At 42.0% G+C, this 12,607-nt stretch overlaps 1 protein-coding gene across 1 annotated transcript in view; it reads right to left on the minus strand.

The window, feature by feature from the left end:
- Positions 1–11,091, minus strand: part of BRCA2 (BRCA2 DNA repair associated) — a 71,104-nt gene extending 60,013 nt beyond the window's left edge. The window contains 6 exon segments of the mRNA XM_056107939.1: positions 168–279; positions 596–636; positions 779–828; positions 1,658–1,757; positions 7,623–7,874; positions 11,025–11,091. Coding sequence (XP_055963914.1) covers positions 168–279; positions 596–636; positions 779–828; positions 1,658–1,757; positions 7,623–7,874; positions 11,025–11,091 — 622 coding nt within the window.
- Between the last annotated feature and the right edge of the window lie 1,516 nt (positions 11,092–12,607).

Consider the following 12,607-nt stretch of genomic DNA (forward strand, 5'->3'; position numbering starts at 1 on the left):
GTCTGCTGAGCAAATTGATGAACAAGGGACAACAGTGCTACAGTGCTAACCACTAAGTTATTTATCAGACTACTTTAATATTCTCAAATTTTCTTTTTACAGACACGTTAGAGACAACTTGTTAATGTAATCTAATTTCTTCTGTACTATATATTTGAAAGTATTACCTATGAGTACAGTAGAACTAAGCGTTGGTGGTGTGGCTAAAGAACTTGACCAAGACATATCAGAATCCACCTCAGCTCCCAAGCTTTCAGAAATACGTCTTGGTGTCTGACCCTGGAAAGAGAAAAGTTTATTTGTTTCACAGAAATTCACTGAAGGTAAGTGCTTGTATGAAACCCCTGGTATTTACCTAAGAATAAAGGTATGACAATTGTCAAATACTCAACTTGTTTTATTTTTGCTTTTGCACACCTGGTGGTGCTAAGGGCTTAATCATGGCTCTATGCCCAGAGATCATTCCTGGCGGTGATCAAGGGAGTGCCAGGGATTAAACCTAGGTTGGCTGCATGCCTTGCAAGAGCCTCACCCACTTTACTGTATCACTCTGGCTCCTCAAATTCTCAACTATTAAACAATAAAAATAACTTACCTTTATAAGCTTTGGTGTATGAAATAAACTTCCACAAACAACTGGGGATAAAAATAAAAATAAATAAAATAAGTAAATAAAAATAAAAAGAAAAGAAAAATTACTGAGATTTATTCTTTTAAACTAAGATTTATTTTCATTAAAATTTAGAGTTAAAAACAAAAGCTATGTTTCCAATCATACCTGACTTTTCTCTTTGTGGTGTAACATGTGTACAGTGAAGACCAAGAGGACTAAAACAAAACAAAACAAAACAAATTTCTCAAATTACTGAAAAGGGATTAAAAGAAATAAATATTAATTTATATTTTTAAAGGACTCTGATTTCTAACAATATCAGTATCAACTGTTAGAACTGTACTATTTTGTAATATTTTGGTACTACCTGTAAGAAATATCTCATGAACAAATAATCACTACCTTTTGTTTAAAGTGCCCATTGAAAAATCACTATATAATTGTGTAGTTTACATTTTAAAATTACACAAAGTGAATCTAAATAGTATATTCTCTCTAAGCAAGTAATTAATTCTCATCTGACATTTAAAGTGTACTTCTTTTCACCATTTATATTTTTGATTTCATAGAATATACAGAAAAACTAGTGCATACTTCAAAATAAATGAAGTAAAAGTTTCTAATGCAAAATGGAATTTATCAGAGGAGTCAACTTTTTCTCCCCCCAGTACTTTTTAAAAAATTCTTCACTTTCCCCTTATATAAACAGTTTTTTTCCAAAGTTGTTCATAATGATTTGTTACAGGCATTCAATATATCTACACAAATACTACTATCATTGCACCTTCCTATCACCATTATCTCCAATTTTCCTAACCACTCGTTAAGACTGCCGCATAACAGGCCCTTAATAATTTATGTTATATTGCTTGTGATAATTTGCTAAAGGAGTGATCAAAAAACGTCTGGGAGTTAACCCTTAAAAAATACTTAAAAACAGATCTTCTCCAGGCTTTAATCCAAAACATCAGCATAAAAATTAAATGTAATTATGTAAAATGAAATTTTCCATTTACATATTTTAGTAGAATAGTTTCATCATACCTTTCACTAGGACAAGTATTTGGAGGTGGACTGGTAACTTCATTTGTTTGGTTCAACTTAGTCTTCACAGTACAGTAATTTTTATGTTTATTATCCTTTCCTGAAAAAAAAAAAAACACAACAGCTATTCAGTGAGGTGGTATATCTCCTAGATGATTTTTAATCCCTAGCATCTTAAAAACAAAGTTTAGGGGCTGGAGCAATAGCACAGCAGGTAGGGCGTTTGCCTTGCACGCGGCCGACCCGGGTTCGATTCCCAGCATCCCATATGGTCCCCTGAGCACTGCCAAGGGTAATTCCTGAGTGCAGAGCCAGGAGAAACCCCTGTGCATCACCGGGTGTGACCCAAAAAGAAAAAAACCAAAACAAAACAAAACAAAAAAACAAAGTTTAATCTTCATCTGGAAGAGAATGTATGTGTACTTTAGCCTGAAGAGGTTTCTTGATTTACTGATTCTTACTAAAATGGGACTTGAGTCCCTATTCAACAAACATACTATACATTTAATACAAGCAAGTAAACTTTAGGTGATATTTTTCGAGACAAAGCTTCAGTTCATAACATAGTAGGGGAAACTTCTTAAATGCGTGTAAGTGGCAAATAGAGCAGAATATGATATGCCCTTCTATTAATTTACACACAGTATTAAGGGCCGGAGCAATAGCACAGCGGGTAGGGCGTTCGCCTTACAAGCGGCCAACATGGCCGACCCGAGTTCGAGTCCTCCGCTCCTCTCAGAGAGCCCGGCAAGCTACCGAGAGTATTTGATATGCCAGACACAGTAACAATAAAGTCTCCAATGGAGACGTTACTGGGCCTGCTCGAGCAAATCGACGATCAAGCGGAGGGCCTTTACCTTTTACCTTATTAAGGTATCAGGGTCAAAATAAAGCAAAAGACATTCGCTGAAAAGCTACTAGGTACCATATCTCCCTGCAGTTAAAAATCTTTCATTATTGAAGGCTGGGGAGACAGTATTGGCAGTTGAGGGCTCTTGTCTTGCAGTACACTTAGGTCATTGTGTGCAGCTCTTTAGGTCATTGAGTATTGCCAGGTGTGGCCCTAAAGGCCAATAAACATTACCAGGTGTGGTTCTGGAGAAAAAAACCCAAACACTGAAACCCTCAGCACTGACGGGCCCAAGCAATTATGCCTTTTTATACTCTAGTACTGAACCTCCAGCCCATTTGGCTGACTATTGCCTGGAGTAGTTCCAGACCCCTTGAGAACCACTTAGGAGGCCCTCCTAAAAAAATGAGGATATTCAAGATGGCACTCACAACTTTATAAGAACAAGTCCTTTTTATGATCTCACTTAAATTCTATGCCTTTCATAACTCTTCTTTTCAGCCATACCCGCCCACTTGCATATTCTAAAAGAATGCCCCAGTATAAATTACTTCTTAGTATTTATCTTGACTTTGACTATTCTTTTTTTTAGTTTTCCATTTTGAAATTACCTTTCTAGAAATCTATGGTGTCTCTGAGCTGAGATTTAAGTGACTGCCTCTCCTACTGTTTTCATATCAGGGAACAAGGGACTCTTAGCTATAGGTAGAAATTTTGTCTTATTTATCACATATCCTTAAAAACTATAACGTGTGGTATGTTATTGTCACTTCACTAATACAACCCGAATGAATCAGCAATGATTAGAGAAAGAGGTTGTAGTGACACCTAATAATTCTGTTCTTGTTGAACAACAAATCTACTTTTAAAGGCAACAATGGTAAAACAGGGTTTCTAAATTTATATGTGACTCCATGAAATTCAAATTACTTTATCAACATTCTTATTTTCTGTATCTCAAATCTGGAATTTGGCACACTTATGACCCTTTAAAAATGGTTTCCAGGGGACCGGAGAGGTAGTATAGAAGGTAAGGTGCTTGCCTTGCCTGAGGTTCACCTGGGTTCGATCCCCAGCATCCCAGACAGTCCCCCTTAGCACCTCCAGGAGTAATTGCTGAGTGCAGAGCCAGAAATAACCACAGAAATAACTTGTGCAACGCGAGGTATGACCAGACCCCCCCACCTCACCCCCTGCATGCAAACACACAAAACCCCCCAAACTCACCTGTTTTCAAAAAGAGTTCCTTTGATAAGGACCAGAGCAATTGTACAGCAGGGAGCGGTATTTGCTTTGCATGCAGATGACCAGGGTTCAATCCCTAGCACTACATAGGGTCACCCCACCTCAAGAAAATTACTTTAATTGATTCTATGATTTCAGTTCTAAGGAAGTGTTGGGAAAATAAGGTGTATTTCCGTTCATAAAATAAAGCAAAGACAAAGTAAAATCTATTTGTAGCAGTACAGATAAAACACTATACTATATTCTTCTCTAGAAGGAGCAGAGTAACCATCAATAAGCCAAACATACATGTAAGTAAAAACTCCATCTCAATAAAATATTCAATTTCTTTCTGAGGCTTTTAGAGATACTAAAAAGTAACAAAATTTAATCTTTGAAATTCTGTTCACTTTAACCGAATCCCTAATCAGAAGAAAAAAAATTACTGAACTTAAAACCAAAAACATAGCCAAACCAAATTCTGGAAAAGATATGGAGCAAGAGGAACTATTGCTTATTTTTGGTGGAAATGCAAAATGAATAGCCACTTTGGAATACAATTTGTAGCTTCCTACAAAACTAAACATACTCCATCATAGGGTGGAATAATTCTCAGCTGAGTTGAAAACTTAAGTCCACATAAAAACATGCACACAAATGTTTATAGTAATTTTATCCACATTTGCTAAAACCCAAAATCATCCAAGAGACAGAGTCTTTCAAAAGGTTAAAAAAAACACAAAAACCAAAAAACCTTATATATTGAAGGCCAGAGAGATAGTAGAGAAGTTAAGGCACCCTCCTTGCTTGCAGTCAACCCCAGTTCAGTCTCTGGCACTGCATATGGTCTCCAGAGCACTGCCAGGAGTGATCCCTCAGCACAGAACCAGGAGTTAAGTCCTTAGTACAGCAGGTGTGACCTCCAATCAAACCAAACCAAGTACACCCATTCATAACATATTATTCAGCTATAAAAGAAAATAACTATGGGCCAGAGAGATAGTTTGATGGGTTATAGCACTGGCTTTGCATGCAGGAGGCCTGAATTCAATCCACCTCCACAACAACCCCAAAACACGGAATCATAAGCAGCTCCTGAGTACTGCTAAAATGTGGCCAAAAAACAAAACAAAGTATGAGATACATGAAGAAAAATCATGGCATATTTCATTTGCTAAATGAAATGTGTCAACTTGTCATCATACTGTATGATTCCAACTAAGAAAAGCAAAACCATGGAGAATAGAAAGGTCGGTAATGACCAGGGATTCAGGAGGGAGGAGAGGGTAGAGAAGTCAGGCACAGTGGGTTTTTAGGACATTGAAAATTTTTTGTAATGGTAGATACATGACATTTTACAAATAGCGAGAATCTCATAAAAGGTTGAATGATGGCAAGCAAACGTACAATTTTATTGAAAGGGCAAGATGGCTAAGAAGTAGTGGCTAGAGCATTTGCCTTGCATGTGGCCAATATGGGTTTAATTCTTGGCATCCCATATGGTCCCTAAACACTGTCAGGGGTGATTCCTAAGTGCAAAGTCAGGAGTAACCCCTGAACATCACCAGGTGTCGCTCAAACAACAAAACAAAAACAGAAGCAGAAAGAACACATTTCCTCACAGAACTTTATATCTACACACACACACACACACACACAGAAAACATATATATTTGGGGGGCCATACTTGGTGGTGCTCATGGCTTATTCCTGGTGGTGCTTGGGGGTGTTGGGGTTTAAATCTGGGTCAGCGGCAAGCAAGTCAAGTATCCTACCAGCTGTACTATCACTCTGGCTCGCAATATATATTTTTAAGGGCTGGTAATTTGCAGTTTGGGGGACCACCAGGTCACACCTATCAGGGTCACTTAGGGCTGCATTGGAGGTGCTTAGGGGGCATGAAATATTGGGAACACAAGTCAGGACTGTGATGCACATGCACATATGCTTTACTACTTAACGATCTCCCTAGGATTTCTCTTATTATCCTTTCCTGAATAAAACAGTAATTCAATGAAGTGGTATATCTCCTACAAGATTTTCATTCTCTAACTCTTAAAAATAAAGTTCAGGGGCTGGAGCGATAATACAGTGGGTAGGGCGTTTGCCTTACACGCGGCCGACTTGGGTTAGATTCCTAGCATCCCATATGGTCTCCCAAGCACCAACAGGAGTAATGCCTGAGTGCATGAGCCAGGAGTAACCCCTGTGCACTGCCCAGTGTGACTCAAAAAGCAAAAAAATAAATAAAGTTCAATCTTCACCAGGAAAGAGAATGTATGAAAAAAATCTGTAAGAAAAAAAATTATATTTCTTGATTTCAATGCCTACTTCTAATACACACTTCTTATTTTACTTAAAAAAATTTATTAATTTTGTTTTTGGATCACACCCAGCGATACTCAAAAGCTATTCCTGGCTCTGCATTCTGGTGGTGCTCAAAGACCACATGAGATGCTGGGGATCAACCCAGGTTGGCCACAAGCAAGGCAAGCACCTTACCCACTGTCCTATCGCTCCAGCCTCTGATGTACAATTTTCACACTGAGATTGCTTATTGGTCCATTTCATAGACATGATACTCTGATGATGTGAAACACTTGCTATTTTCTTTTTTAAAATACATATTCCTCATATGTATTTTATGAGGAATAAAATACAGGAGGAAGAGAGCGGCTTGGAATGCCTTCAAGAGCATTGAAGAAATAACTAAGAGGACAAAGAACCTCCAGCTACGAGCACATCTCTTCGATTCCACTGTTCTTCCTGCATTAACATATGCCTCAGAGACCTGGGCCCTACAAAAACAGGATGAGAACGCTATTCGGGTCTCTCAAAGAGGAATAGATAGAGCTATGCTTGGAATGTCACGATTCACTCAAATGAGAGACAGAATCCGGAGTTCTGATCTCCGTCAATGCTCAAGAATCCGGGATGCTGTCTCATTTGCCAAGGCATCAAAAAATCAGATGGGCTGGACACGTAATGAGGTTTACAGACAACCACTGGGCTAGAGCCATTACTGACTGGATTCACGGGACGTCAAAAGATCGCGTGGACGCCCACCTACAAGATGGTCTGACTTTTTCGTCAGACCCTGAATGATCGGTTTGAGGCTCTGCATGTTCCTAGAACGAACAGATGCCATTGGGCTACGCTAGCACGCAACAGGGATGAATGGAGACGTTACTGGCACCCGCTCAAGTAAATCGATGAATAACAGGGGATCAAGTGATTCCTCATATTTCTCCCTCTGCCTAGAATGCTTTACTACAGCTTCCAATTTCTGATTTCCACCTATCCTTTAAGATTTAATTCAAATGAATCCTTCCCAAATTCTCCCTAGTAACGCTTTCTTCTCATACTTTTTTTTTTACTTTTGGCATATTCATATTCAGCTGCAGACCAGATTTTACCTATACCCTATCATTTCTCTTTACTTCAAAGAAGAGGCTGTTAACTCAAATCAAACAGGTGAAAAATACGTAAAGAGTTGAACATACACTTTTACTACATTATTGATTGTAAGTGACTGACACCTAGGCTAGAGAAAGCAGAGCCTTTGATGTGCAACCAAAACACTGACAGCATTGGAAACTTTGTCTAGTAAGTAATAACCTATAGAAATATGGTCTAGTTTAACATCAAAACAAATCCTATGGGTTTTTTAGTGTAAGAAAGATATAATTTAGCAAATCTCAGTTTCAGTATATCTTAATCAAGAGGAATAAAAATGAACATTTACTAACTATGTACATTATCCTATTTTATGTAAACCTATCAGGTATTATTTTCATTATGTCCATTTTTCAGCTGGTTAAAGAAAATCTACAGAGATTGACATGGATTTCTACTCATGTCTTTTCTAGTCAAGCACATCATATTACTCACCTAAGAGTAACCTATATTTATGTAATTCTTTTGAAGGAGATTGGTTCAGTGGAAGATTCAGGTCTTGTTCCTTGAATATTATTGGAGTTGAAGCCAGTTGATAAGGTTTCCTCTGTGGTGTTTTAAATAGGCTGGGTTCATAACTGTTGGTTTTATATTCAGATTCTTCTACAGGGAAGATAATTTCAGAATTATAGGGTGGAACTTCTAAAGAAAGTTCTTCAAACCAGTTAAGGCTTATTGGTCCTACATCTGTAAGACAAAAGTTCCATCTTAGTTTTAATCAATGACAGAAAAAAACACGTGCCAGTAAGGATCATAATAAACAGATACTTGCAGTTCTGACTTTGGATAACTTTAAGGAGCACAATTATTGTTATTTCATGAATCTGTACTAAGTTATAACAAGTTCACATACCTATGTTAGTTTCAATAAACTAATAGTTTAGTTTTATTGCTGTAAAGTTTCTAATTTTATACTGAGGATTTAGGAATAAAAATTCATAGTAGAATGTATTCAACAGATATAATCCATATAAGACACTGTAAATGGATATGATAAATCTGTGTACATAGACTCACAAATAAAAATGGCATAAAGTCTTTGAAGGCCAGGAAAAGTACAAATGTGTAAGGAGCTTGCTTTGCACTCAGACAACAGATTTAATTCCTAAAACTGTGAGGAGTGATCCCTCATCACTGAAGTGCTGAGCAGAGGGATGTGTCCCAAAAATCAGGGGGCAAAAAAAGAAAAAGGGGGGATAGAGCGATAGCACAGCAGGAGGGGCGCTGGCCTTGCATGTGGCCGACCCGAGTTCGATTTCCAGCATCCCATATGGTCTCCCGAGCACTGTCAGGAGTAATTCCTGAGTGCAGAGCCAGGGGTAACCCCTGTGCATCGTCAGGTGTGATCCAAAAAGAAAGAAAAAAAAAAAAGCAAAAAAGAAAAAGGAAAAAATTCTACGTTAAAGGAAACTGACAAATTTCTACTATAGTCTACTGATTTTTAAAGCAGTGAGTCTAACAGGATAATCAGTGGAAAATTTTGTGGAATGATCTCCAAGATCATTTCAAGAGACTGACCATGTCAAAATTATTTTCACAGCAACACTAATGCCTTTTACACAACATTGACATTTGCATCAGTGGTAAGTAAAGGTGATGACACCTTTGATTGAGACAAAGGAATAGCCATAACCTATATCAGACATCAATGTCTACTTCACCATGTATTTGTTGGAAAGAAAAAAATTCAGTTTAACTCATGAATGTTCTTAATGAATTAGTTAAAAACTAGTTATATTCAAGTCCAACTGCAGAACACTTTCCCCCCTTTTCATTTATGCATTTTTGTTTTTCTTTTGGCCACATCTGGCTTTGTTCTGGGCTTACTCCTTGCTCTGCACTCAGGGATCACTCCTGGTGGGCTTGGGGACCATGTAAGGTATCAATATCAAACCAGGATAAGGAACTTGCAAGGCAAGAGCCATACCCACTGTACTATCTCTCCAGCGCCCCCCCCCCCCCCTGCTTTTTGTGGGGATAGGAGGGCAGAGGACACATCTGGCAGTGCTGGTGGGGTTTGGGGAACAGTATATGGTGCTGGGGATATGGATAATATATGATGTTCCAGTTCTCTTAATAGAAAGTATGCATAAAATTTCTGAGCTGTGAGCCCAATTAGCACTGACACATGGAATGTCATTTTTATTAGTAAGAACACTTTTGAGCTGGATGAACTGGCAATTTTTTCAAGGAATGAAATGACCCTATTAATGCAGGGAAAATGACAGGTTTTTGCAAATAGTACAATATAACATTTGAAGTGAGAACTAAAACATTTTTAGATTTTTTAAAATTTGAAGGGCTGAAGCAATACCACAGCAGATAGGACATTTGCCTTACACGCAGCCAACATGGCCAACCCGAGTTCGATTCCTCCGCCCCTCTAGGAGGACCCGCCAAGCTACTGAGAGTATCTCGCCTGCATGGCAAAAGCCTGGCAAGCTACCCGTGACGGATTCGATATGCCAAACACAGTAACAACAAGTCTCACGATGGAGACATTACTGAGCCCGCTTGAGCAAATCGATGAACAATGGAAGGGGAGAGAGAAGAGAGAGAGAGAGAGAGAGAGAGAGAGAGAGAGAGAGAGAGAGAGAGAGAGAGAGACTTTTAAAATTTGAAACATTGCTGGGTTCTAATGCAAATTAGCCTCACACAAACCAAGTGCCCTACCTGCTGTACTATCTCTCTGGCCCCTACAATGACTTGTAATTGAATATTTTTATATTCTAATCTAGTAACTTAAACAAAGGAAACCCTATGTTGCTTTTACTTTATTATTTTATTACTTACCTCTGGTTGAGATTTAGGGGTTAGCTTCACACCTCTATAAAACACTCTTTACACCCACCATTAGGGTAATCCCACCACCAAAAAGACTCCACTGCTCATTCCTCCCACTCCTCCCAGCCCTTTACCCCTCTGGTAACCAAATTTCGTAAGAGTTCTGCTGTGTGTTTTTTTGTTTTGTTTTGTTTTTGGGGGGTGGGGCAGAGGGATAGTTCAGCATGTAGGGTGTTTGTCTTGCACGTGCCTACCAGGGTTCATCCCCACCTCAGATGGTCTCCTGAGGCCTGCCAGGAGGAACTCCTGAATGCACAGTCAAAAACAAAAACAAAAAACCATACAAACAAGAAAAAAAAAAACCCAGAACCTCCAAACCAAAAAAAGTTATGCCATTTTTTTTGCCAGTTAGTTTTTTTTTATTCATATTACACATAGGTATGACGATTATAACAGCTTAAGACCACAAAGCTGGACAACTTCAATTAAAAGAGACACTCCAATGCTTTCTATTTGCTACAAACTCTGCACTTTAAAAACTATCTTGGGGGCCCAAAAGACAGTTCCTCAGAGCGAATCCCTGGTGTCATATATGGTTTTCTTTACATGGTCTGGGTCACTTCAGAGCAGACAGGAACAGTCCCTGGGCAGCAAAAGTCCCAGCCCCCACCCTCAGAATAAAAACAATTCTTTGTATTGCACACTGCATCAGTTCCCACTTTCCATGGGGTCTTCAGTTATTGTATTAACCATATATAGACTTTTGGGTGAGGGGGGAGCGCCAGAGGAGGCACTCGTACCAACATTCAGTGTTGCTGGAACGGAACCCGGAGTCTCCTCAAGCCAGGCTGACATTTCAGCCCTTTGTGCTAAACTTCCCAGACTCCGAATGAGCATTTTCCTACCTGCATGTATGAGTCTCAAAAGAATAGTTTGCGACGGAAGCAAAAGCATGAAACTCTGGGTTGTTTTCTGCAAGTATGAATGGGATTTACATATCTTGAAAACATCTGCTCAGTGCAACGGATCAATCCACACATAACTTGCCGATACCTGCTGGGTTGCATCGCGTCTGAAAAACTTCCCAAAACGTTGGCCTCTCTTTGCATCCAAGAGGCATTTTCACCTCTCACGTCACTCTGAGCCCTCTGGTAAACGAGCCTGAAACAGAGTAAACAACCAAAAAAAAAAAAAACCACTTCACAAGGCTGCAGCTTTTGGTCCTCTCCGTGCCTGAGGTAAAACTCGCGAGCGGTGAAGCCGCGTCTCAAGTTACGCCGTCCCCGAGACCCCGGTCTTCTCTGGACCCACAGCAACGGACACATTTTGCACTCGCGCTGTCAGCCAGGAGGAGCGACCAGCTCCAAGGCGCGTCCGCGGTGGATTCTGCGAACCTGTCGCGCGCGTGGCCAGTGGCCGCGCCGCCACTGCCGTCGCTGCCGCCCACCACCTCCTCCTGGTGCCCGTCGCGCATCTGGGGGCAGCGGCCCCCACCCGGGTCGAGGGAGGCCGAGCGAGGGAGCCGCAGGCTGCGAGACGCTTCCGCAGAGAGCAGCGACGGCACCTGAGGAAAAGCGAATCTCGCCTCCCGGGAGGAAACAGCCGCGGGGCTGCCGGGTCAGCTCCGGGGCCCGCAGGGCGGCAAGGAAGCGGCCCGGGCCGGAAGGGCGGGTCTCGGGGGTCTCCGTGCCGGGGGTCCCCGCGGAGCGCAAGACCCCCGGGAGAGGCGGGACGCGGGCTCCTCCCACCCCAGCCGCACTAACCGCCTCCGGGAGCGCAGCGCTCGTCAGGCCTCGGGAGGCGGGGAAAGGGCCGCGGCTCCGCCAGACACCAGCGACCCCCGCGGCCCGCGGCAGCCGCTCCCCGGCCAGCCCCGCCCGCTCCTTTCGGACACTCGCGCCAAAAGCCCGCTCGCCCACGTCTCGCGAGGACGCCGTGACGTCAGACGCAGCGCGCGCTCCACCCGGAAGTCCGGGCCTCGCCGCGCCTCCGCCGCCCCCCGGCGCTGTCACCGAGGCCGGGTGCTCGTGCCCCGCGCGGCTCGTCCTGGCGGCCTTCGGGAGGAGCGGGAGCGGGCGCGCTGCTTCTCGCTCCCCCGAGGATCTGCAGCCCCGAGGCCTCGGTCTCTGCAGGAAAAGCCCCTCCTCGTGTATACTCCCCGACTCGGCCCTTCTTTGGCTCATCCCGTTCCGCACGTGGCCCCGGGGTCTGCGGCGCGCCCCTGAAAACGGGCCGACTTTAGACATCCCAGAGGGGATCCTTGGCCGGGGGCTAGACTGCTTCTTGCCCAGCCGGATGGTCCTTACAGAGTAGATTGGGAGTCAGAGGACGTTCCGGGCTGGCTTGCATGTTTCTCTAGCAAATTCCCAAAACCTGAGTCTTTTTCCCTGCTTGAGAAATGGTGCAGTTGTGTGACACTCTCTTCTGCCGTTTGCCGTCTCCCAGTTCATCGTTTTATCAGTTCAGCCTGAGAGATAGCCTGGAAAGCAAGGACTGTAACTTGCCTAACTTATCACTTATCACTTAATCACTTAATCCCCGTTATTCATCGATTTATTCGAGCGGGTGCCAGTAACATCTCCATTCATCCCGGTTGCGTGCTAGCGTAGCCCAATGGTATCTGTTCGTTCTAGGAA

This window comes from Sorex fumeus, unplaced genomic scaffold, assembly GCF_029834395.1.
Source record: "Sorex fumeus unplaced genomic scaffold, SorFum_2.1 ptg000183l, whole genome shotgun sequence".
Classification (NCBI taxonomy): domain Eukaryota; kingdom Metazoa; phylum Chordata; class Mammalia; order Eulipotyphla; family Soricidae; genus Sorex; species Sorex fumeus.